Below are 27037 nucleotides of genomic sequence, written 5' to 3'. Positions count from 1 at the left end.
GTTGACGGATATCCCTCAAGAGCTCGCCGAGGCTATTTGGCTGGATAAGTTGGGGGTGCACATCGCAAGAAGCATCCACAGTAATACGGGTGTCTGAGTCTCAGCTTTTTGTGTTTTTGGGGTGTCCCCCCTCATCGGAAGCAAAAAATAATAGTACTCATATTAATGAAGTGCATGAATTGAAACTCAAACCTAAAATCCAATAAAAGATTCATATATATCATAATAACCACATGATGTCGGCAATAAGTAGCGTTATTTAGCGCATGTATTCCCTCTGTATTTTTTTTTTGGGTATAATTATTGGTTTTTCTCTTTTTAGTATTATCATCTTTTCGATAGTTGATAGTCATATTAAATTTGATTAATTTGAAATAGAGATGTTGCTAAATTTTAATTGGCACCAGATATTGACAGAAGAGATAAATGGTAAGATAACTTATGGACTTATTTTGAATTGATGAATAACTCATAAAGGTATGTCTCCACTCTCGATACGGAGCTCTTCCAATATTTAATACTCTCATTCACATTATTCAACTCAAATAATTGGTTAAGTGAAATTCACTACACGGCAAATCAAATATCTATAGGTATTTGATTTACAAATCATGCTACAAGAACAAAAAAATTTCACAATCTGATGTGGCAATATAATATAAGTAGTATATTCTTTCTTCTTCTTTTTTTGATAACCGAGATTTTTCAATTTCATTGGACTATATCCAAGTTCCATGTCGCATGTAAATTTCTATGCACAAGAGGTCTTTATCACCACTGATTTGTCAAAGTCTCCAACGAGCTCTCAAGTTCCCAATTAGGTTTTAACCCCCACCCTGCCGCTGAAAGTAAGACTAAATATTGATTAATTAGTTCGACCAATTTATGATAACCAATGAATTAAAAAAATTATATGTTATTATTCCGTCAAATGGTAAAAGATTTTGGTTAAAATTTTATGTCCAAGTACTTTGTCCTTAATTTGCCAACTGATTTCTATAGTAACATAGTTGGCTTATCAGTCAATTTAGCTTATTTGACAACTATTAACTGTTTGACTTGATTAAATAGCCAATACGACTGTTTGATTAATTACTTTTGGTTACAATTAATTTATTGTTTAAAACGCTAAAATTCAAAAAGCTACTCAAAATAGCTTTTTCGATAAGTTTTTTGAGAAAGTCATTTTGCATGTAATCAGCTATTAGCTAACAGCTAATTCAACAAACATTTTTCTACAATCAGCTAATGTTATATAAACTAGTCAAACCCATTATCTCAATCAGCTAACAGCTGTTTACCAAACACCTCATTTCTCTTCCACTAATTCGATGTATTAATATAATATTTGTAAGGATGGGTTTGAAGGTCTGGTAGGAGTTGGTTCCCTCCCTCCCAATAGGTGGATATGATGCCATGCCAATTAATTGAAGGGAAGGTTATGCATGCCAAAGAGCCTGACAAGGTCTTTTACTAACTCCATCCCTTTTCGTTTCGGACAGAAATGTGGGTCAATTTAATGTTTTATAAATTTTGTTACATTAAACTTTATTTCTTTTAGCAAATTCCTGTGAATTGACCTTGCCAGAGAATGACATGGATAATTATCAATTCTAAAAAAAGAAACACTCATAATAACAAAATTCCTTATTAATTACCCTACCTTGCCTATTTAACATACTATAGCAATATCCAACAATGTAATTTAATAGTATAGACAGTGTTGCAAAAATATACACGCTTAGGTGCCAATTAATCGCAACCTATGCGCCTGAGGAGCGCTTAGCGATTTTTTCAACTATGAGTATAGTGTTAGATATAGAATAATCTAACTATAGATCTGACCTCGTATGAGCGGAAGCGCTAGTCGTAGCCGTGTATCTCTAGCCATAGTTAACGGTAGACCATTAGCCATGTTTTGCCTCAAACCTAACTCAGAACCTTAGATGGTGTATTGGTATCTATTGAGTAGTCTGAGTACCGTAATTGAATGTGCTAACACCAATCATCCTGTATCCCATCAATCCAGGATTATATTAGGCACAGAATTTGGTGGACTAACAACTTTTAGTTATTCAGTCCAACCAGACCACTTAACAAGCCTAGCCCACTTGCATCACTTGATTAAGGCCCTAATATATAATATATAATATATATTATTAGGGAAAAACTTACATATAGGACCAATATTATTTAATTGGACATATACAAATAGAGTCGAACTTTCAGCTTTATAGTTGCATTAACAATCCAGTTACTGACGATCATGAATTGTTGATTGTGGCATGGGTTGAGACAATTCAAAATTTTTACTATCAAACCAAAAAAAAAAAAAAAAATTATTTTTGATGCATTTAGGAACTGGAAAATTTCTCTATTTTCTGATAAATAGAAGAAAAAAAAAAAAGAAACAGTAAATATGTACTTATACATTTGTAAAACTGAAAATATAATTGAAGTAAACGTAGGCTTCTTGTTTGTGTGTATATAATGATTTTTTTTAAGTAAATTAGATTACAACTCGTGTAAAGTGCGTCTAATATGACATCATATTTATTTCTTTTAAAACACCAATTTTTTCTATGTTATATTAAATATAAATCTCAACCATATATTTGATGATAAAATGTTTGTGTAATTTAACTATCCATATCATGATAATCATTATGTATAGTTGTCAATTATATAGGCACCACCAATATTATTTGAATGAATAAAAAAATAATTATTTTTGTTCAATTCAAACCAAAAATATTACAAATTTTATTTTAATTTATACAACCAATTATCACAAATAATACTTTTAAAATATCCAAACACCAAGTTTTATATCTCCATTTATAACAAGCTATTATAACTAATCAGAATATCTTAAAAATGGAAATTTAATATTCCAAATGTAAGAACAAAAGTTACTCTTCTCCCAAAAGGTTGAATCCCCAACTCCAAGGGTCCCACACCTCAACCCGACATAACATTTGGGAGTATATAAATTATGGTGACTCAAAAGTTACTCTTATAATACTATTTGTTTGATGCAACTAGGGATGTAAACGAGTTGAGCCGAACTCGATAAACAATAGGTAAGCTCGAGCTTGAGTTCGAAAACTAAAGATCAAGCTTGGGGTTATGAAACGAGCCGGCTCGAGTTCGATTTGAGCTCGAAGTTGTTGACCGAGCTCGAGCCGAGTTTTGAGAGCGGCTTGCGAGCCACTCGGCTATAATTTTGTATTTTATATATATATATGGCTCACGCGAGCGGCTCGACGAGCAACGAGTCTAAAACATTTGAGCTTGAGCTCGATTACAAAACAAACCGTCTCAAATTTGAAGTTGACCGAACTTTGATCGAACAGCTCGGCTCATTTACTACCCTAGATGCAATCCAAATCTCTAATTTTATATGAAAAAATAACAAAGTTTGCTCTTACCATAAGGTTGTCTTTCACTATATAAGAATCCCTCCCTCCCTCCACTTGGTGCAACCTCATTCCCATCAAACCTCATTTTTATCAACCTTTTTAAAGAAAACATAGGAGAGAGAAAGAGAAAGAGAGAGAGAGAGAGAGAGATGGAGTACTATGAGAATGGTTTCTTGGAAGAATTGTTAGCTTTGAGAAGTGATTCATGGGAAGCAGGTGATATTATTCCTGTGGGAATGGGAATGGGAATGAACAGGAATAATATTGATGATTTCTATTGTTACAATAATTATTATTCCAATAATAATGTTGTTAATGGGAATGGGGGTTTTGATTGTGTTGAGGATGAGAAGCAGATGATGGTGCCAATAATTCCCGGCGGCGGGTGTTGCAGCGCCGCCACCACGACGGCGGCGACCACCGCCACCAGCACGGCCACCACCGCTTCTTTTGACGACTGCTACGCCAATTATCTGCCATTTGAGCAGAGCTTCAACTCCTCTTCTTCCTGCTTCTTCAATGACCTCTACACTGAGCTTTCCCCGCAACTCACTGAGTCGTCCAACATCAAACTCGGCACCCCGCCGCCATTTCCGGCCAGCTACCACGAGGAGCTCTTGTCGTCATCGCCGGCCGGAATCTTTGACGAGGAGGCTAATAATTGCTTCCATAATACTCATTCGTGTAAAATGGAGCCTGCAGTTTACCAGTACGGCGGCGGAGGCGGCGGCGGCGGTGGTGGTTGTGAGGTTGTGCAGCCTGGTGTGACCTTCAACATTGGGTCATCTGGCCCTGAGAAGAAGCCCAAATCCAAGAAACTCCATGGCCAACCTTCCAAGAACCTCATGGCTGAGAGGAGGAGAAGGAAGAGGCTTAATGACAGGCTCTCCATGCTTAGATCAATTGTGCCCAAGATTAGCAAGGTAATTAATTAATTAATCAATTAATCCCTTTTATCTCACAAGCCATCATTTTCTTGCCCACAAAAACCAAAATCTATAAACCAGACTGGATTGTGGAGAAGTAAATCACGGTAATTCAGCCACCCATTAGGTGGGAGAACCAATGTTGGTGGGCCCCACATCCTGACATCTATAAACCTGACCGGATTGTGGAGAAGTAAATCATGGTAATTCAGTCGTCCATTAAGTGGGAGAACCAATGTCGGTGGGCCCCACATCCCGACTCGACATATAGAATTGCGAAGTGGTATATCAGTGTGACTCAGCGGCTTATTAGGTGGAAGGACCAACTTTTCACCCCACGGGAGGCTGGAACTCCTATACTGTTACCAAGATTTAATCCTGCATCATTATCCATAATCTGCTATCCGAAAATCAACTGAGCTATCTGTGTGGGCAGGCTCGGGGTCATTTTCTTGATTGTTCTACTTTAACCCACAAAAATTAGAGTGTTAATTTGCATATTATTTTTTTCTTGGCAGATGGATAGAACATCCATTCTTGGGGACACAATAGACTACATGAAGGAGCTGCTGGAGAGAATAAACCATCTGCAAGAAGAAATGGAGGTGGGGCCAGATCAACTCAGACTAATGAGCATCTTCAAGGATGTAAAACCAGATGAAATGTCTGTCAGGAATTCACCCAAGGTATATATGGTTTCATTTCATAAATTCCTGCTTCTTCAGGGGTCAGTCTGTAATTTGTGGGTCTTTTTTTTTCTTTTTTTTTTTTTTTTCTGATCAGTTTTCATATTTATTTATTTATTTATTGCAGTTTGATGTGGAAAGGAGAGAAGTGAGTGATACAAGGGTGGAGATTTGCTGCTCAGCCAAGCCTGGGCTTCTGCTATCAACAGTGACCACTCTAGAGGCTTTAGGCCTAGAGATTCAACAGTGTGTTATTAGTTGTTTCAATGACTTTGCACTCAGAGCTTCCTGCACTCAGGTACAATAATTAGGTGTTAATTTGGACCAGTAATTTTTTAAACCGAGTATAATTATGTAGGGTATGTGTCCGTATATCGATATTATAAGGATAAGTGTTTGACAATATCTTATATAACTCAAATAGTATGCATAGTTATACCGGTATAAAAAAGGCATGGATACTTATGCCAAAAGGGAAGCTCTATAGGGTTAGGTTGGGTTTCGAGTCTTAGAGCATCTACAACAATGGTTTTTTCACCCTTTTTTAGGAAGAAAAAATTAAACTTGGATTTTTACACTAATGGGAGGCATGATTTTTATTTTTTTTTCAAAAATTTCTCCTGCAAATATTAATTTTTTGTGGGTCCCGCAAGAGAGAGATGCAGAAGGCTATTGCCTTTGTGCGCATTGGGCGCACATTCAGCGGGCCAGCCTGCACGCGCCGACTAGTGCGTCCTATGCCTTGTTTTATTTTTTTCCTTGTGTCAGACGGTCAAATTTGCTTTTTTTTCCCCTTTTTTCCTTCCTCTCTTTCCCTCCTCTCTCTCCTAGTTGGCACTTCAAAAACCACAAAAAAAAAACATTACTATTGAAGATGCTCTTTATAGAAATCGTGTAATATTTTAATCTTTAACCGTGACTGTGACGTATTATTTAGTTTGCATTTAATTTGTACATGCATGAGTTGTAGTTAGCTAGTGTAGATGGATGAATGATTGTGAATCTATTAATGTATTTAGAGTTGACAGTTGTAATCCTCCTCCGTATTGTATCAAAATAAATCATAACAAAAAGAAAGTGTTTACTTAAAGTTTTCTTCCTTTTCTTTTATGCTGAGATTTTTGACTTTTTTGTTTTCTAAAATTGTTGTGATATATGATAGGAATTGGAGCAAAGGGGAGTTTTGAGTACAGAAGACATAAAACAGGCATTATTCAGGAATGCCGGATATGGAGGAAGGTGTCTTTAACTCTTTAAGTAGAGGATAAAATTTCGAAGAGAACAAATTAGAGCAGGTCTAAAAATCATGTGGCCAGATTATTATGTTTTGAAAATGGTAGTTTCAAATGAGATCTGAGATTGTACTCAAACTTTTTATGATAATTGTTATCCAAAATAAATGGATTCCATTATTCCAATCATTTTATCTTCTCCATAACCATATATATATCAGCTCAAATGCTGTCACACTTTAACGTGCGGTCGGTGCGGATGCCCCAATAGAAAAGCGCAAAACAATGAAGTGTACAAATGTACCACAAAACACACCACACACCCAAAAAATGCACCATGTCTCCTCATATCTAATTGTGCGTTTATGCGTACCTAATGATGTGTTTTTTGGTGATGCGTATTTAATGGTGCAGTTTTTGGTGTATTGGTGCATTTTTTTGTTGTGCGTTTCCTAACACTATTGGTGCGTGTTTGCATAACTATTGGTGCGTCCGCACTGACCGCACGTTAAGACGCGACCGCATTGGAACTAAGGTCTATGTGTGTGCGCGCGCGCACATATACAAATTTCAAGAATTATTTTAAGACTCTAAAATGGGTTTACTCAAATTAATGTGCAAAACTAGCAATTTCGAAGAGGTGCGCATTGATCGATCATGTGTAACAGTCAACAAATCAAATAGACGAGATAAATCGTATTACTGTGCAATAAACTCGATTGAAATAATATTGAGAAAAATTAAACTCGTAATTTTCTGATACAAGAATTATAATTCATTATATTCCTTACGAGGAACAGACAACATTTTGACATTATTAAGGATGGAGCCCAAGTTTGGAAATATGGAAGTTGCAAAAAATGTAGGGTGTGACTCAATCTTTGTACTAATTGCGATACATATATACACACAGAGATTTGAAGTGAATATTTTGACATGACACCTATAAACACATCTATTGCACCACCTTTAATCATTACCAAAATCAATATTTTCTTTTAATGATTAATGATTGTACATTCTCAGAGGCTGCTGGGAAATTTCCATTGCTACTTTTTCCAGAAGAACAAACAGTGTTAGTTATATTGTTTATTTTATTTTACTTTTTTTGTGTCAATTATTTCTTAACAACAAAAATGTCATTTTAATATTTGTACCACACAATTATACATATTTTCTACAACCACGTTTGTAATACTATTGATCAATGTAAGTCAATTTTTGTATATGATCTTGACATCGATCTTGTCACATAAATTATTAGCTTGTTACTATTAAAGAACATTTCGATCAGCTTGAGTTACACTTGCAAAATTTGACTTCACTCACTGAACTTTACAGTTGCATTAACCGTTTGCGATCCACTTATATGTTGTCCCAAGGTACAATAATACATATTTTTTTAGAAATAGAGAGAGATTATTTTTTTTAAAAAAAATATTTTTAAAGAGTTTGTTCCGCAATAAATTGATGGATTATATGATAGCATAAGGTTAAAATTGATGGATTGTCCAATAAAACCGTAGTTGAATTAAAATTATACTTTAGTGGTGTTGTAATAAAATTATAGTTTGTATAAAATGAAATTCAATAACATGTCTCACATATTGAGTGTATAATATCAAATGAAAATGTAGTTAAATCAAAATGATACTTTAGTTACGTTGTGATGTAATGAAACTACAGTGTATATAAAATGAAATTGAATACGCTAAAAAAAATAATTAGTTGGACGAAACGGTCAAACGAGTGTCGTGCTATTTCTTTTCATTAAAGAAACGACATTGCTTTCAATCATGGTCCACGCAACTGCATGGCCCATGGTCTACATTAAAATTTACTTGTGGTAATCCTTATACCATGGACCAGGGTTCACGGTACACTGTAGATCTTTGATGCATGTGTATGTATTTTATGTTGTGAGTTTTTGTGTCTTGTGTTATTAAATTTTGTATCTTAAGAGAATGAATTATGTACCTGAAACAAATTAGTAATTGTGTCTAATGCTATGAATTTTTGTGTTTTGTGTTGTGAAATTCGATGCTTATGAACACAAATTATGTACCTAAATCATATTTTTTTAAAAATAAGTAAATATATAACATGTTATATGTCTTGTGTTATAAAATTAGAGTTAATTACCGACTTGATCCCTCGATTATGAGGATTTCACCAATCTGGTCCTCGACTTTCAAAATTCCTCAATTTAGTCCTCGACTATGCTTTTTTTTTTTTCCGAAATGATCATAACCGTTAGGTCCGTTAACTCGGGACTAAATTGGTAATTTCGCTATAGTCAAGAGACCATTTCAGTAATTAACTTTCGGAGAAAATGGTGCATGTGATGACTGAAATGGTCCTTTGACTATAGCAAAATGATCAATTTGGTCCCGAGATAACGGATATCTTACGGTTAGGACCATTTTGGGTATTAAAAAAAAAAAAGAGCATAGTTGGGAACTAAATTGAGAATTTTGAAAGTCGAGAACCAGATTGGTGAAATTCTCATAGTCGAGGGACCAAATCGGTAATTAACTCTATAAAATTATGTAATTTATTACAAGTATGAATTCTGTACTTCGTTGTTTTGATTCAAGATCCATAATGCTATGTGGACCTGATTTATGATATAAATTGCCCGAATATTACTACGGAGTATTAATTAATGAGGTAGAAGTTAGGTAAAAATAAGATAGAAATTCTACCGGACGGCTGACATAACTAAAGTTAAAGATTGAGAGGATGAAAAGACATCATTCGAGCAGAAACATGGGATGGGAGAAATATGCATCAGACAAAAATTATCACATTATTCATCAATATCTCAATCTCAAACACAAGGCCGCCAGAGCTTCCCTTTCAACCAGGGAATTCATGCTCCACCGTTGACTATTTATCTTCACACCGGTCCCACTTTTTTTTTTTTTTTTTATACTATATTAATGTTACAACGTTTTATAAATGAGATTGATCCAGTCAAGTTTCGATCGACATCTTTAAAATTTGATTGGTCTTTTGTTTTGTCTTATGTCTTAACCTGCTTTTACATGTTGTTTTGTCTTGCTCAATTCACAGCGTGTATTACTGTTAAAAAATAAAAAATAAAAATAAAAAAAACTTTTTATCTACACCCTCTCCCTTTGCTTTCTTTTTCCAACTTTTCTTCTTACTACCACTCTCTTTCACTCAGTCCTATCTGTTTTCTGTCTTTTGTCCCACTCTATGTTCTTTATATTAGATGGAAAGAAGTGATGAATGAAGAGAGTTGGAGTGATAGAGTAGTGTTAGTTCTCGAAAACTTTATTTGGGAGGGCATTCAAGACAGTGAAAATAGAGCAGTGTTGGTTCTCGAAAATTTTATTTGGGAGGGTATTCAAAACGGTGAATATAGAGCAGTTTCAGTTCTCGAAAGTACTATTTGGGAGGGCGTTTACAAAGGTAGGGATAGAGTATAGTGTTAGTTCTTGAAAATTTCATTTGGGAGGGCATTCAATAAGACGGTGAAAATAGAGCAGTCTCAGTTCTCGAAAGCACCATTTAGAAGGGTGTTTACAATGGTAGGGATAGAGTAGTGCTAGTTCTCGAGAACTTTATTTGGGAGGGCATTCATGATGGTGAAAATAGAGCAGTCTCAGTTCTCGAAAGCACCATTTAGGAGGGCATTTACAATGGTGGGGTCAGAACAGTGTTTAGTTCTCGGAAGCTATATTAGGGTGATAGGGATAGTAGTATTAGTTTTCACTTTTCAAGCATTTAGGGCGATGAGAAGATTTCATTGCTCTAAACGTCCTTTAAAAGACCGTTTCGATGTCTAGCGTTTGCAACAATAAAACATTCCAACCCTATTATCATCATAATTCATTAAACTCACCACTCTCCTAAACAAAACTTAATATCAAGCCCTCCCCTTCTCCTCCGGAAATGGCTATTCCTCTTGCAAAGGGAATAGCTCATTCCTAGAAATGTTATCCCCATAACAAAATGATCAAAACAAACAATGAAATAAGTCTATTCCCAGAAATGTTATTCTATTCCTAACTTATTCCATGAACCCAATAGTTTAACATCACAATACCAAAGGAAATATAATCCATTGGAATATACATATTAACAAAAAATTTGGTCTCAATTAATCAGTGAACAGTGCATTAAGTACAAGTACAAACTCCAACAAAATCATGGGTTATAAGGTTCAAAGCTCACTTTTTACTGTCTTGATTACATTAGAAAGCAAAATACATACAAAGAAGGAAATCTCCTTTCAGATGTGTTGAGAAAAAGCCAGAAATCAACAGCAACAACAAACCAACAATGATAGATCACCCCAAAGTAATCATGTCCTGTTAAGTATATCCACCCAGAATTTACAACAGAACCAACAGAGAAAACATACATTTTTTGGCCCCCATTAAGGTTGTCACTTCTGTGTTTGCTCCACTTTGGCTCTAATCTTCTGTTCCAACACCGATATTTCAGTCTCGAGGCTGAACATCCGGTTTAGAGCGTGCATGTTCTCGAGGGTCTCGCTCAAAGTGCGGCTATCGCTCCCATCACACCTCAGATGCTGCATTGGACCATGAAGAAGCTTGTTTACTATGCCTCTGCTGAGATCATCCACTGCTTTCCTCGTCTTTTTTGTGATGTCATCCCCCATTTTCGACAAGCATTTCTCGAGCTCTGCAGCTCGGATTCTCTCTGCATAACCCCTCAGTTTCTTGATGGTGGGGACAGTTTCCAGTGAATCCCTCCAAGCTTCAAATTGTTTTGATTCCTCAGAAATTATTGCCTGAGCTTCCATTGCTTTTCGAACCCGGTCTTCCTTGTTGGCAGCCACGACCTCCTTAAGGTCATCCACGTTGTACACTCGGGAAGTCTCGAGCTCATCAACACAGGCACCCACGTTCCTAGGAACGGAGATATCCACGAAAAGCCTTAAGCCCCCAACGCTAGGGCTTACGGGTGGAAGGTTCAGCACGTTTTCTTTCAGAAACAAGGGGGTTTCTGAAGCAGTGCTGGTGAAAACTACATCTGCATTTGCAGCACAGTCCAGCATTTCGTCGAGGGGTTTGTAGATTATCTCGACACCCTTCATCTCCTCCTGGATTGCAGCAACTCTATCCTCGCTTCTATTAACAACCACCATCTTCGTACAACCCTTGGCTACCAAGTGCTTGATCACGAGCTTCCCCATCTTCCCCGCTCCAATAACCAACATCCTGGCACTGGCGTGAGACGATTCAGGAAGCTTCATTAGAGCCAACTCGACAGCAGCTGAACTAACAGAAACCGCCCCTGCTGCAATATTTGTTTCGGTTCTAACTCTCTTCCCCACGGTGATTGCATGCTTGAAAAGCCCGCTAATGTTCCTTCCAAAACCAGCCACTCCCTGACCAACCTTCACTACTTGCTTCACCTGTGCCAGGATTTGACCTTCTCCCAAAACCAACGAGTCCAGCCCCGCTGATACCTCAAAGATGTGCTGAGTGGCATCGTTGTTATACAGCAAAAAGCGGTGCTTGCAAATCTCTGAACTCGGGACTCCACTTTTCTGTCAAAGAAACGAAAATTTGGATTCAGTTCGACACGTACTCGTGATGTGATGCCTAAGGACTGGCTCTCCTAATCAAGATCAGAGAATTTAGAGTAGCATCTTGAAAGGGTAGAGAGAAAATTACCTTTGACATCCATTCAGTCACTTCTTTAACGCCCCGATGCTGAGAAAGAGCTACAACATATATCTCCATCCTGTTACACGTACTAAGAACAGCAGCTTCTTCGATATGATTCAAATTGCAGAGCTCCTCAATGGCTCTACCCCACTCGGCTTCAGGAATAGCTAGTTTTTCTCGCATTTCAACTGGCGCAGTGTGGATACTGAGCCCAATAACAACAATACTGCTCCTTTCTTTTGTATATCCTGTATCACATACAATTTCAAAGCTATTCATTTCCATGGTGTATGTTTAAAGATGATGGGGCAACCAGGCAGGAAAATAGGTCAAAACCTCTAATCTTAGAAAACTAATGGCTTTCCACAAGAAAGATCCCTCCTTTCATAAATCAAGCACAGAAAGAGCCCAGTCTGAAGAACTATTCACTCTTATATGTTCCTATCAGTGCTGGAATATTCAAGCATGCAGAATTATAAGTCCACTATTCATACTTCATCTCTTAACAGAATTGAGCAGAATATGCGTATAAACAAATATTTGCCCCCTCCCCCTATCTCAACCAAAAGAATTCTCCCAATAATTGAACTAACTTGTAGGCAAAAGCAGAGAAAATGGCCAACAGGCAACAAAGCATCTTTACAAGATATTTTGTGATTTGCCTGCACGGGTAGCTCAGTTGGTTCTTGGGTGGCAGATTAGGCAATGACACGGGATCAAGCCTGACAGTTACACTGTGAGAGTTTCACCCGCTCTTTACGGGCACTAGGCACCGGTCCTCCCACTTAATAGGTGGTTGAGTCACCGTGATATAGGTGGTTGGCTCAACCACCTATTAGGTGGCAGATTGGGCAAGGACGTGGGATCAAGCCTAACAGTCACACTATAAGAGTTTCACCCGCTCTTTGTGGAAACTAGGTACTGGTCCTCCCACTTAATAGGTGGTTGAGTCACTGTGATATAGGTGGTTGGCTCAACCACCTATTAGGTGACAGATTGGGCAAGGACGTGGGATCAAGCCTAACAGGCACAGTGTGAGAGTTTCACCCGCTCTTTGTGGACACTAGTCACCAGTCCTCCCACCTAATAGGTCGTTGAGTCGCCGTGATATACTCATCCACAATCCTGTTAGGCCGGGTTGTAGATGCCCTCGGCCTCGGGAGAGGGATTTTGCCTTTTTAGGGCAAGATATTTTGTGATTTTAGTTTGGGTATCTAGTACATTTACACCTAAAAGTTTAGGTGTATTATAAAGCCACCCCTTTTGCATTCTTCATATGATCACTTTGAAAAAATGGAATAGGATTTCGAATAGAACTCAAACTCAAATAGAAGCTATTAAGAATATGCAAAAGAATCGAAACATACTGTCACCGGCGGAGGTCTTGAGCTGCTCGAGGGCCGAAAGGCTGGAATCCGACGCCGCATTGGCGGCGGCGGCTGCAGCATTCTGAGGCTGAACCGAGACCTCGCACCTGATGGAAGAACTGAACGAACCCCTCTGGACCAAGCCGCGTGGTCTAGCTCGAGCCGACGCCTTGCAGAGCACCCCAAACGACGCCGGAGAAGCCGCCGGATTCGAAGCGGCGGCGGCGGCGTTGCTGACCAGCAAAGACTCGAGTTTGGCCCCTGAAAATGCGCCGGAGACCGCCATTCCCCGCGGCAAGAATTCAGCGCTTCCACCACAAGCCTTACCCCCTTGGATCGGAGAAAAGTGGGGCGTCGGAGAGGCGTGTGGCGGTTGGACGGAGGGGTTGTGACGTTGAGGAAATGATTGGTCGGAGGGGAAATGCGTGGGCGAGTATTGACCAGTGCTGAGTCAGCGAGTTGGAGATTTCTTTCAATTCTGATTGGCGAATGGTTTCCACGTTTTATCCACACTTTATATACTTCACTCAAAACTTGTATCAACTCCCAAACCCATTGAATAAATTATTATAAATTAAAAAAAAAATTAAAAAGAAAAGGAATTAAACTCTTGCTAACCAAACACACTAAATACACTTATACACTTGTCATTTTCTAACCAATAATATCTAGAGTATAAGAGTTATACTACATGTACTCACAAATCTTACTCCTCCTTGATGTGGTGGGAACGCTACTTTTTTCATGTGGGTCTCAATTCAAGTTTCTACATCAAAATTTTGTATGTAGAAATAAAAATTGAAAGTGAAAAATAGAGTACATAGAGTATTTTCTAGAGTACAAAGTTAAAATGTACTCCCTCCGTCCCATTTTATGTGTCAGGTTCGATTAACGAGGCTTGACATCAATTATTTTTAATTCAATTTTTCATACTATTAAGTTCAGTATTAGTATACAAAATTTATATATTTAGAAACTACACTAAAAGAACTAATAAACACCAAAAAATAAAATACTAAAGAAAATAAACAAAGAAAAAAGAGTTGATTTGACCAATAAATAGTAAATAGAACAGATAAAATGGGACGTATAGACTACTATGATAAGGTGATATGTTTAGCTTGTAGCATTGTAGGATACATGCATACATATATCCAAGAAAATGATAAGATGTGACGTGGAAAAGTGCAAAGGAGTAGTTAACTAGTGATAGATAATGAATCTTAGGATTTTCTACCACAACTTGCAATAGATGTTGTGGAGCTGGCCTGGCCTCACATTGATGATTCACCCATATCTTGCTCTTTTTTACAAAATACAATCAACTATTCTTTATATCTCATTATTAATAACACTAATCAAAATGATTTATTAATTAATATGGGTGAATTAAAATTTAACTTAAATTAACTACTTCAATATAGGGTTAAAACATACTCGCGTATTATTATTGCTCTAATAGGGGTTGTTGAATGAATGGAACATAATTCTTATACCAAATGGTCGCAAGTTTAATTATTGTTAATATTCTCCTGAACTCATCACATAGTGTTTTTCTAATGTGGTTTACTTTGTCATGTGTGGTTTGTGGACTATAATAAAAGAGCGACTTTACCCAACACACACAAATGGTCATGAGTTTTCCTCGTTATAAAAAAAATCATTGATAATTACATTTACAAATTCTTTTGCTCGTAGTCTTATACATAACTAAAGCATATATTGGGAATGGTGACTAGCGATCGACAATGGTGACCAGCGATCGGCAAACATTCGTCAGTCGTTGATCGCCGAATTTATCAACGAAACCCTAATGATATCTGGTTATTCCAGGTGAATTGAACAATCAGGTATTGAGTTTAAATGCACTAAAATGATAAGTTTGAGTGTTTAATTGCACATTTTTAAAGTTCAAGGTTTAATTTATTTTTCATGTAAAGTTCAATGCATGGTCTATTTAACAATTTTTCTTAAAATATTTTTAGTATAATCCAATATGTTAGAGTATTGGTAAACAAATTACTAATAGAAGTGTATAGTCATAAATTTAACTGTAGTATATGATGCACCATGTTAAAGAGTTCAACTCTGCGGGCATTTTTTTTATTCTATTATTTACTTTCTGCTGATCATTTGTACCACATGTCAATTGGCACAAAAAGAAAAATGCAATTTTCTTTCCCTTTATTCGTTCAATGAGATCAGGACATGTGGTGAAAATAAGAGTACATTAATCATTTTTCTAAATACAATTCTGCACAAAGTACAAATAATTACACTTATGGTATGTTTGGTTTATGAAATAGGTTAGGAATGAAATAGAACTATTCCATTGTTTGGTCCGATCATTTTGTTATGGAAAAAATATTCAATGAATACAATTGTTAAAGTCTCGATTATAATAAATAACTAATTATTATACTTCTAAATAAATGGAATAAGTCAAAGGTCTTGTGGTTGAGTGACATTGCAACTCACTAAGGACTTTGTAGTCTACTGATATTTGGTTGTTCCCCTATGTGGGAGGTCTAGGTTTCAAGCCTTGGTGTAGGCATAGATTGTATATCTGGGTATCTCCATTCTTTTGTAATAAAAAAAAAAATAATAATAATAATAAAAAAGAGAAGCAACTCAAAATGAATGCCAATGTGTTGAAGAAATACATACTTAGAAGGTTAAAATATCTATATTTTGTATAAAATATACTTTTTTTTATTATTAAATAGGATATAATTATTTTCTCAATCGTTCTTTAAGTAAGTCGTTTATAACAATTTTGTATATAGTGCAAAGGGAAGGCAACGTGTTGAATAAATATTTTAAACTAGTATTTTTAACATAAAATATGCTTTTTTTTTTATCAAGGTAAGTACTATATTTTTGTTATTTTTAATTAAGTCAAGATATTTAAAACAAATTTGTATGGTACAAAATCAAAGAACAATGTGATAAAGAAACTACCTTCAAAATAATATATATGTTATTTTACATACAATATGATTTTGTTCAAGTTAGATATAATTATTTTTTTCATGTTTTTATGTCAAGTGAGTTAAAACAATTCGGTGAGAAATACACTACAAAAGCAGAGACCGATATGTCTAAGAAGTACAAGCTAAGAAACGATAAGTTATTTTAATTTGCATATAATATGAATGTTTTTTATTAGGCAAAACATAACCGTTTTCTCGTTGTTTTTAAGTCAAGTCACTCGAAACAATTTGGTACAATTACGAAAGAACACCCCACTCACTATACAAATTAAATAGAATCGTACATTTTCATTAACATAAAAAAACCCAGAAGATGATTAAAGAAATGAATGGTTTCACTAAGACAAGATTTAGTGTTCTTGGTGCAAGAAAGCATTGCATGCTTTTAAAGCTAAGACAGATGAACATGTTGGGAATTAATTAACTTAGTTTCTTGATCCCATGTTTTGCCACCTTAATTTGTGCACAAGTTGTCGTTTTGCATGTTTTAGACTTTTGGTCCATGGTATTATCGGTAAAGTTGTATTGTCACTCGTATCTATTAAACAGTCACTTTTAAAATCAAAATATGAATTACTATCCATGATATTTAATTTCATCTCTACTTACATAAAGGTAGTCCGTATTATAAATATTACCGTTTGTTATACTAATATTTTTTTTTTTGAAACATTGGTTATATTAATATTTAAAATTTGTTAATTGCATTACATTTATTGATTGATATTATAATTTAATTGTGTGTTGTTTAGCATATGAGAAAATTGTATTTTTGGTCATTTAGTTATACTCGTGGTACAAACTTAATCCATGAGTTATATATATGATTGTATTTAAACCCTAAATTATGCACGAAGTGGGAATTTTAATCCCTCGGGGACTATTTGTACGTATCACTAATTTGTCACTTAACAAAGTGGTTGATTTGGTCCTTCAAGGACTAAAATCGTCACTCCATGCATAACTTATGTGTTAAAGATGGTCATGCATATAACTCAATGACTAAGTCTATATCACGAGTATAACTAGATGACCAAAAATGTAATTTTTCTTATAAATAATAAATGCATGTTCTAACTATGAGCTTAAACTTTTAATTAATTGAGACGGAACATATCTTTTAGTTTAGTATTAGAGCTAAACCCAAGTGAAAAGTTATGGATTGAAACGTACCTCTACGTGAAGTTGCATGTTAAGCATAAATGCATAATATATATAAAAATCATGTTGAAAAATTAGTATGAAATTAAATGGCATGTGATCGAACGACTATTTTGAGTGTTGTTCACAACTTATTAGGGTTGGATATTAACTTGGAGGTTCAAGTCCACCAGCATACTATTGAAATATGGCATTGGTCGCTAGCTACCCAAGTATAAAATGATAAAGATGTGCATTTACTATGTAAGGTGATAAACTTTTGGTTCTAATAATAAGGTCGAAGATGAGTTGCATTCTCCTAGTTGAAAAGATGAATTTTGAAATTTTTATACCCTCAAAGAGTCAAAGTGAATAATAGTTTATAGCTAGGTGAATAAGAATTTGATTCTCACAGTATACACATGAAGTTGGAGAAAATGAGTTTTAAAAGGTTTTGAAGTATCATTATATTTGTTTCGCATAAAAATAAATGTGAATTTTGACTAATATAAATAGAGGAGTTGAAGGATACTAAAGTATGTGGTCTTCTGGATAATGCAGGGTGTTGGGATGTGGAGCTGCTGCGAGATATTTTCAATGAGGCGGACGTGCCAAGGATTCTTAATACGCCTGTCTCTATACAGTCTTCCGACACATGGTACTGGAAGGGGGATTTGCGTGGCCTCTATTCCGTTAAGCATGGTTATAATTCCCTCATGCGTGAACATTTGAGTCAAGAACCAGGCCTGGAGTTTACTAATTGGTGTGCGATTTGGAGCCTTAAGATCCCGCCGAAGGTACGTAATTTTTTGTGGCGTTGTGTGAGGAATATTCTGCCCGTGCGTGAGGTGTTGAGTCAACGAGGGGTTATGGTGGTGGGGGGTTGCCTGCTTTGTGACCATTATTCTGAGAGTGTGTCACATTTATTTTATGAGTGTGGGGTCATAATGCAGCTTTGGGAGGGATTTGGGGCTGCAACTGGCAGCACTTTTCTTCAAATGGTGCGGCATTATCTAACTTCTAGTAATGTTGTTGTGCATGTCCAGCTAGTAGCAAGTTTTTGGACAGTGTGGTTGGCGAGGAATGAGTCTTACTGGAATGGGAAGAGATGGAATATGGGAGAGCTGAAGCAGAAACAGTGTGCGCTAGTCTTGGAGTGGCAGCAGGCCTTTCAGGTGGGAAGAGGGCAACAACCACTGGAAGCTCCCACTACGCCGCAAGGTTATTTAAAATGCAACATTGATGCGGCGGTTTTCGATGAGGGGGCTGGGTATGCTGCTGTTTTAAGGGATCATCACGGTGGGTTCGTCGTTGCAATGAATGGATGGTTCATGTCCCTACGGGATCCGTACCAAGCTGAAACGATGGCGGTTAAAGAGGCTCTCGCGTGACTCAAGAGCTGTAGTTTTAATAATGTTATTGTTGAGTCTGATTGTCTTAATTTTGTTAATAATTATAATTCCGTAGTGCAGGATTTGTCTTATGTTGGGTCTTTCGTTAAGCAATGTCGTACCATTGCTAGGGACATTGGGAACGTTGTTGTTCGCCATGTCAAGAGGTCAGCAAACCACGTAGCTCATGTGTTTGCACGGACAACTGGTTCTTCTTCTGATCTTGAGGTTTGGGTTGGGAACCCTCCGAGTTGTATCTCACGTTTTTTTGATGGTTTAATATAAGCTTTGGTTCTCAAAAAAATACATTTTAACTTTTTAAGATAATGTTAAAAAAAAAAAAAAAAGATAATGTTTAAAAGGCATTACTAGAAAACTCTCTCACGCAGTCACACGCAAGGGTTCAAATTAAATGATAAATAGAAAATGAGATCCACAAACTTAAAACATTCTTCCAAAAGGCGGAATCCCAACCCTAAGGGCTCTCATACTCCGACTCGACAAAGTATTTGGGAGGATGTAAATCATGGCAACTCAACTGAACATGAACCACAGAGGCTAGATCTGTGCTCAATCCTTGGTCATTCTTCCAAAGTTTCACCTCTGTGACCAATTGAGCTGCTCATGCGGGTTCACAAACTTAAAACATTATTCTATATATGGTCATATAAATATCTTTTGTAATTTTAATATTTTAACAAAAATAGCGGCAATTTGTTCATAGATAAAAAAGTAATAACTTATTTGATTGATTCATTTGGGTAGCTCAGCGGTTAATGTTTGCTGAAAAATAAAAAGAAAATGAGTTGTCTTAGTTTTATAAATATTGCATAATTATAAAATTGACCTTGCATTTTTTTAATACTAAAATCTCCAATAATTGATGACTTGGATGGGTAGTTGTGATCAGCCATCACTTTCTAGAGGAGAATTATTTTCATTTGAATCCACCCCTATATGTGTGTAGTTGTTACACAGTGAACCATGCTCCAATACGATATCATTTTTCACCGTTATTGTTAATTAATGACATATCAAATTACAAATATGTATATTGTTAAATGAAAATGGGGTATATTAAAATGATATTTTAGTGTTGCTATAATGAAATTAGTGTGTGTTGATAATGAAACTAAAAACAAAGTTCATGCTATAAGCCTATAACGTATATTGTCATATGAATTTGAAGTGTAATTAAAATGATACTTCAGCATTATTATAATGAAACTAGTGTGTGTAAAAAATGAAACTAAAAAACATATCTCATGTAATAATTTATATTGTCAAATGAACCTAAAGTGTAATTAAAATGATACTTCAGTGTTACTATAATGAAACTAGTGTGTGTGAAAAATGAGAATAGAAAAATATAGTTTTTTTTTTTTTTTTTTTAAACCAAAACGAATACTTCATTAAATCAAGTGTTCAATACATTGAGGAAAAGAAGAAAACTCAATAGAAGGACCAGAATGAGAACTAACAGCCCTAGCCAAGGCATGAGCGGCTTTATTCACTGATCTCGGAATGAACCTAAAAGACACTCCTTCAAAGTGTCGTTGATACTCTAGGTGGACCCTAGTCCTAAACGCGTATAAATTGTATTTTTTTTAGTATTGAAATTGTGAATTTCTAAAGTATAAATTGTGTTTCAAAGTCAAAACACATAACATATGTAGAAGAAAATTTGTGAATAACTGAATACAATATAAGGCAGTATTTGAAAGAAACTTGTGAATACAAAACAAGGTAATCAATTATATATATGTTATCATTGTGTGTTCATAGTATACAAAAATGTGAATTTTTAAAGGGTAAATTATGAACATTTAGTATGTAAATTGTGAACATTTGGATCGGGGTCCACAAAATAATTTGCCAATTTATGGCACACCACTAGTTTGTCCAATTGTCAAACAGTTATGCCATGAATCTGGATTTAAAATACACAATTTACATACTGAATGTTCAAAATTTGAATTGTGAACATTTAGTATGTAAAATTATGAACATTCAATATATAAATTGTATACTTTTAGATTCAAATCCACCTTGCAAGGTGACCCCGATTCACAAAATAATTTGCCCCAATTGTCTCATTTAATTATGAAAACCCAATCTTGGAAGATTGAGAATGGGCTGCTTGTACCTACACCATTTCCTCTCACAGGCTGCATGGGCTTATATTGCCACATGTTTTGTGGATTTGTAGACTGCAATCCAATGTTTTTTTTTATCTTTGGAGAGTATTGTTCTAGATAAATATGTTTCGAATTGTATAAATTTCCACTTTCGATTTGGTTCAAAGTATTTCTATACACTTCTTTTAATTGAAGCATGTGCTCCATCTTAAATAAAAGGTTAAGCTGATAGTTGGATTGCACATTAATGACTATGACCATGTTTGGTTATTGGCGGATCCACCATTTTTTGACGGATCCGCCATTTTTGGCGGTTTGACCATGTCAAATCGCAAAAAAAAACCGTTTAGTTAGCAGCAGTTTGGAGCAGTGATTTGCTCCAAACCGCTGCTTTGGCAAACGCTACAAAATGCAGCGTTTGCAGTTGGCGTTTTGGAAAAAATTAAATTTTTCCCAAAACGCCCCTGTTTATATTTAATTAAAAAAAAAACTTAAAACTAATTTTGAAGAGCCGAAATGGCTCCTCAATTTGGGGAGCAAAACGGCTCCTTAAATAGGAGCCTCAAGGCTCCATTCCCACTTTTTCCACCGATGTGGGACGGTGGGAAAAGTGGGAATACAAGAAGGGAGCAGCTTGCGTTGCTCCCTTCTTTTTTTTTCTTTGTTTTTTAAAAATTATTATTATTATTATAAATTATAAATTATAATGTATACCCTTATGGTCATTTTACATGTTAACCGCTAATCTAAACAGCTAATTTTACCAAACACTTTTTTTATAAACCGTTAATATAATCTGCTGGTCAAACCCGCTATCTGATAACCGCTAACACAACCCGCTACCGCTAATCGCTAACCGTTGATAACCAAACAAGCCCTATATGCTGAACACTTTTAAATTCTCTCTCTTAACATTATATTATTTTATGAGACATTTCAGTATTTAATTATTAACTAAATTATTTTTTTTAGTAGTAGTGAGATCAATAAATTCATAGTCATGGATAGAAAAGGTTTTAAAGCCACATCAAAAAGATAATATTTGAGGGGAGAATAACATTATTCTTTGGTTAATATATCAAAATAAAATTTTGTTTGGTTAATTAGTTAATCAAATTAAAATTAATTTGGTGATCAATGGGCTATCGAATTGGTTGTTTAGTATGTGGGTTATGCCTATCATACCTAAAGGTTATGAATTTGATTTTTGTCAACCTCCTTAAGTGCTCAACTAATCCAAATTTCACCCGAATATATATAAACTCTACTAATATAATATGCATACGGCAGCATACTAGGTTTTTTTTTTTTGGTTTGTTTTTTTGGAATAAGGGTCAAATAGGTCATCGAAATCCACACAATAATGCAAACTTAAAAAAGTACCCATTGGGTCCCTAGACTAACCAATCTCATGCAAGTAATCCAGTTTACAAGTTTGCAGGTTAATAATAGGTCATCCCAAATGTCAAATATTTTTTTAAAAAATTATTATTTAAAATAATTATTTAAATTTTGAAAAAAAAACACGTCTCCGCAAAAAAAAAAAAAAAATAATAATAATAATAATCTTCGTCTCCGACCATGGAGACAATGTCCGGAGACGAAGAAACCTCCTTCATCTCTAGTTGGAGATGTTTTTTTTTTTAATAATTATTTTTTAAAAAATATTTGAAATTTGGGGTGACTTGTTACTAACATGGAAAACCTATAAATTGGACTAATTGCATAAAATTAGTTAGTTTAGGGACAAATTTTTGAGGCAACCTTGTCTAAGTTTGTCATGTTATTAACTTGGTAACTACAAAGTTACAAGTTTGACTTCTAACACGAACGACCTTACCTCATTGTGACGATATTTACCTAGTGCACACCCTCATATAGTGGCTTCAGGTTTCCCTCTGTTAGTATAAGTTATTATTATTATTATTATTATTATTATTATTATTTCCTTTGTATAATTTTATATTGTGTGGCTCAGATAGCTTGACTTAGTATATCTATTTGTTAGGATTAGTTAGAGTTATATATACTCTATAATCCTGTTGTCTCGTATCAATTAACGAAAACCTTTTCCAATCTGGTATCAGACTAGGTTTTTCGATCTCTCTTAAACCTCCACCGCAAATATTCCCCCTCCCTTCCTGCACTCCAAATCAGCCATGTCGTCCGCCGGTTCCGATCGTACGGCGTCCGATGGTGCAGCTCCAGCCGCCGGTGGCTCACTCGCCGGCGCTCATCATTATGTTACGATGAAGCTCATGCTGAAGAATTATCTTTTTAGGAGGATGCAGATCGTCTCCTTCCTCCGTGGCCAGGAGTTTCTGGGCTTCGTTGATGGCAGCTTTCCCTGCCCACCGGAGTTTATCGCCGGTACACCGGCGAATGACGACGCCTCGTCAAGCGCAGCCGTCCAGTCCGACACTCCGAATCCGGCTTTCAAAGCCTGGGTGAAGCAGGACCAGACCATCATCTCTCTACTGGTCTCATCTATGGCGGATGAGACGCTTCATCTCGCACTCGGGATGAACATATCTGCCGAGATATGGTCATCCATTACCGGTGCGCTAGGATCCTCAAGCCAGGCGAGATGCCTAAATCTGCTGTCGCAATTCCAGATGCTCAGACAGGGCAATTTAACCACCGACGATTATCTTGGGCGTGCCGGCGTTCTGGTGGAGTCGCTGATCCAGGCCGGCCGGCCATTGACGTTGATGGAGCAGAACCTTTATATTATTTGCGGGCTTCGTCCGGAGCTCAAGACTCTAGCCACTGCGCTGACGGCAACCGGGAATCCGGTGACATTATCGCACTTATCTGATTATTTGCAGGCACATGAATTTATATTGGTGGATGATTATCCATCACTGGATGGTGGTGCGGTGCACACTGCTTTGTATGTCGGGCGCGGTTCGAATAATAACAGTGGCGGCCGGAACCAACACAGGGGTGGCGGACGGACTTCTAGCGGCAACGGCGGTCGGAATCAGAACCGTGGTGGCGGTCGTGGAGGCTGTGGTAATCAGCGGTGTCAAATTTGCAGATCACATGGTCACACGGCCGTGTATTGCTACAAGCGGTATTCCACGCAACCGCCCGCTCAGGCTCACGTGGCTGTGTCCGGTGAGGCACCGTCGTCCTCGGCATCGCATGCTCCAGATGGGTGGTATCCCGACACCGGGGCTACTGCGCATGCAACTCCCGATGCGTCAATGATGGGTAATTCCGAGGAGTATGGTGGGCCGGACGTGCGTCGTGTCGGCAATGGGGCAGGTTCGGCTATCTCGAGAGTCGGTCACACGTCTATTCCGTCCAAATCTAAAAATCTCCACTTAAATGATGTGTTACATGTCCCGCGTTTGTCTGTTCCTTTGTTGTCCTTTCATAAATTTACTAATGACAACAAAGTGTTTTTTGAATTTCATAACGATTCTTTTTTTGTGAAGGATTCCACAACCAAGGCGGTTCTACTTAAGGGATCCACTTCTGGTGGGTTGTACAAGTTTCTATTGTTACGGTCAGAATATGCGTTCGTCAGTTCCCGTGCCACTCCCACTATTTGGCATAACAGGCTTGGTCACCCGCATAGTCAAGTATTAAATAAAGTCCTGAAAAGCTGTCCCGTCACGGTCAATAAAAACACCACTCCTGAATTGTGTGCATCGTGTCACCTGGGCAAGTCGTCTCGATTTAAACTAGATAGTGTTTCTCATTTCAGTGAAAATGTACTCGATTTAATTTTTACCGATATTTGGGGTCCTTCCCTTTAACTATATAGTTGTGGTAATCGTTACTTTTGTTTATTTGTAGACGACTATTCCAGATTCTGCTGGTTTTACCCATTAAGGGTGAAATCAGAGATATATAAAGTGTTTGAGTCGTTTTGTGTTTTGGTAGAGCGACAGTTTTCGCGCTCTATCAAGTCTATTCAATCCGATCTAGGGGGTGAATACCGCAAACTCCACACAATTTTCCAATCTTTAGGTATAAATCATCGCCAATCATGTGCCTATACACATGAACAAAATGGCAAAGTTGAACGCCGTAACAGGCATGTAGTTGAAACAGGCCTCACCCTACTTGCTGAAGGCAAAGTCCCGCAACAATATTGGGACTACGGTTTTGAAACAGCAACATGCTTAATCAACTACTTACCATCATCAGCAATTAATTATGAAAGTCCCTACACCCGTTTATTCAAAGTTTCACCACCCTATAATTTCCTACGTGTCTTTGGGTGTCGGTGCTACCCACATCTCCGTCCATACAATCGACACAAAATTGAGCACCGCTCCATTCCTTGCGTCTTCCTAGATTACCTACCCTCATTTAGGGGATATAGATGTGTTGACTTGGCGACTGGGAAAACCTATATCTGTCGCCATGTGTGTTTTGACGAGTCTAATTTTCCTTTTGCAACAGGAGACTATACACAAGTACCTACACCTCCGGCGGTACCTTGGGCGGTAGCACCTTTATGTCTACCGGCACCGAATAGTAGTCACACTGTATCATCTAATACTGTGCTCTCTGAAAGTGAACCTTTACCTCTAGCAAGGGCTCCTCCTCAGTTGGCGATCACACAGACCGCTCCGGTAAGGCCTCGCAAACGGCGTGCACAACCGCAAAGCTGTGATCATGTTATGCGCCTTCGTCACATGACCAAAGGCACATCTGTGCCTTTTCATGCCTTGACAGCAGTTGCTGATCCCACTTGTTACTCACAAGCTGTAGGGCACCCCCACTGGCGTGAGGCCATGGATCAGGAGTTTAACGCCTTATTACATAATCAAACCTGGCATCTGGTCCCTCCGGAGCCACACATGAATATCATCGGGTGCAAGTGGGTATTTCGAACGAAGCGCATTGCAGATGGGTCAGTAGAACGGTACAAGGCTCGGTTGGTAGCCAAAGGGTTCAATCAGGTGGCAGGTGAAGATTTCTTCGACACGTTCAGTCCGGTGGTCAAACCGACCACGGTACGACTCTTGTTTTCTCTAGCCGTAACTAATAAGTGGAGTCTCCGGCAACTGGACGTTCACAACGCTTTTCTAAACGGTCATTTAGCAGAAACAGTTTACATGAAGCAACCGTCGGGGTATGAAGACCCGTCTACACCAGGACATGTTTGTCATTTACAGCGGTCGTTGTATGGTCTCAAACAGGCTCCTCGTGCCTGGTTTAAGCGGCTTCACGATTTTCTGTTGTCAGCAGGGTTTAAGTCATCGAAGACGGATGTGTCATTGTTTTATTACACTTCAAGCGTCGCTCGTGTATATCTACTCGTCTATGTTGATGATATAATTATGATGGGCAACAATGGTGCACTAGTAGACACTATCCTACATCGGCTTGCTTCTACCTTCAAGATTCGAGATCTAGGCTCACCGGGTTTCTTCTTGGGTATCGAGACTGTGTTCTCTACTAGTGGTATGTTTTTGTCACAGCGACGCTATATGACTGATCTGTTGGGCCGTTCAGGTATGGCCGACTGCAAGCCTCTTACTACGCCAGCAGCCGTCACAAAGGCCACTGTACCTTCCGCTCAGCTCTATGATAATCCGACTCAGTATCGGCGCATTGCAGTACTTAACCATTATGAGGCCGGATTTGAGTTATGCCGTCAACCGTCTTTGTCAGTTCATGCACTCACCCACTGATGAGCATTGGGGTTTGGTGAAACGAGTCATGCCGTATGTTAAGGGTACTCTGAATTACGGGCTACGAATTTCTCTGTCTGCGACATCCGATATTCACGCTTATTCAGACTCTGATTGGGTAGGTTGCCCTGTGGATAGGAAAAACACGAGTGGGTTTGCCGTCTACTTAGGTGACAATCTAGTCTCTTGGCTCTCGAAGAAGCAGCGCACTGTGGCTAGGTCCTCCACTGAGGCTGAGTACAAAGCCTTAGCTGATGTCTCCGCTGAGGTTACTTGGGTTGTTTCGTTACTACGTGAGCTTGTGTTACACTCTGGGAAGCCTGCAACGCTTTGGTGTGACAATCTAGGGGCCACGTATCTTTGTGCCAATCCGGTGTTCCATGCACGTACGAAACATGTGGAGATAAACTATCATT

The 27037-nt window shown here is 37.5% G+C and overlaps 3 protein-coding genes across 3 annotated transcripts; 2 read left to right on the top strand and 1 right to left on the bottom strand.

The window, feature by feature from the left end:
- Positions 1 to 3473: 3473 nt before the first annotated feature.
- On the top strand, positions 3474 to 6455 carry LOC109152657 (transcription factor bHLH61-like). The gene is made up of 4 exons (XM_019300301.1): positions 3474 to 4345; positions 4867 to 5034; positions 5162 to 5332; positions 6197 to 6455. The coding sequence occupies exons 1-4, from the start codon at positions 3572 to 3574 to the stop codon at positions 6281 to 6283; spliced, it is 1200 nt and encodes a 399-aa protein (XP_019155846.1). The 5' UTR covers positions 3474 to 3571; the 3' UTR covers positions 6284 to 6455.
- Positions 6456 to 10373: 3918 nt separating this feature from the next.
- Positions 10374 to 13792, bottom strand: LOC109153243 (glutamyl-tRNA reductase 1, chloroplastic-like). Its single transcript, XM_019301098.1, has 3 exons — positions 13303 to 13792; positions 11942 to 12183; positions 10374 to 11814 (listed from the first exon to the last, which is right to left on the bottom strand). Exons 1-3 carry the CDS (start codon positions 13586 to 13588, stop codon positions 10684 to 10686), a joined length of 1659 nt encoding a protein of 552 aa, XP_019156643.1. The 5' UTR covers positions 13589 to 13792; the 3' UTR covers positions 10374 to 10683.
- A 3851-nt stretch (positions 13793 to 17643) lies between these two features.
- On the top strand, positions 17644 to 18826 carry LOC109152773. Its single transcript, XM_019300419.1, has 3 exons — positions 17644 to 17668; positions 17997 to 18232; positions 18389 to 18826. Exons 1-3 carry the CDS (start codon positions 17644 to 17646, stop codon positions 18824 to 18826), a joined length of 699 nt encoding a protein of 232 aa, XP_019155964.1.
- Positions 18827 to 27037: the final 8211 nt, after the last annotated feature.

The sequence above is a fragment of the Ipomoea nil genome, unplaced genomic scaffold (genome assembly GCF_001879475.1).
Source record: "Ipomoea nil cultivar Tokyo-kokei standard unplaced genomic scaffold, Asagao_1.1 scaffold2480, whole genome shotgun sequence".
Taxonomy (NCBI): Eukaryota; Viridiplantae; Streptophyta; class Magnoliopsida; order Solanales; family Convolvulaceae; genus Ipomoea; species Ipomoea nil.
This window is presented reverse-complemented; position numbering and strand designations above follow the sequence as displayed.

Coding starts and splice junctions, on each gene's coding strand:
- LOC109152657 (XM_019300301.1), top strand. CDS start 3,572: ATGGAGTACTATGAGAATGGTTTCTTGGAAGAATTGTTAGCTTTGAGA. Junction 4,346..4,866: donor TTGTGCCCAAGATTAGCAAG/GTAATTAATTAA, acceptor TTTTCTTGGCAG/ATGGATAGAACATCCATTCT. Junction 5,333..6,196: donor TCAGAGCTTCCTGCACTCAG/GTACAATAATTA, acceptor GATATATGATAG/GAATTGGAGCAAAGGGGAGT.
- LOC109153243 (XM_019301098.1), bottom strand. CDS start 13,588: ATGGCGGTCTCCGGCGCATTTTCAGGGGCCAAACTCGAGTCTTTGCTG. Junction 12,184..13,302: donor CAAGACCTCCGCCGGTGACA/GTATGTTTCGAT, acceptor TATGTGATACAG/GATATACAAAAGAAAGGAGC. Junction 11,815..11,941: donor TGACTGAATGGATGTCAAAG/GTAATTTTCTCT, acceptor TTTCTTTGACAG/AAAAGTGGAGTCCCGAGTTC.
- LOC109152773 (XM_019300419.1), top strand. CDS start 17,644: ATGGCATTGGTCGCTAGCTACCCAA. Junction 17,669..17,996: donor ATTGGTCGCTAGCTACCCAA/GTATAAAATGAT, acceptor TGGATAATGCAG/GGTGTTGGGATGTGGAGCTG. Junction 18,233..18,388: donor GCCTTAAGATCCCGCCGAAG/GTACGTAATTTT, acceptor GTCATAATGCAG/CTTTGGGAGGGATTTGGGGC.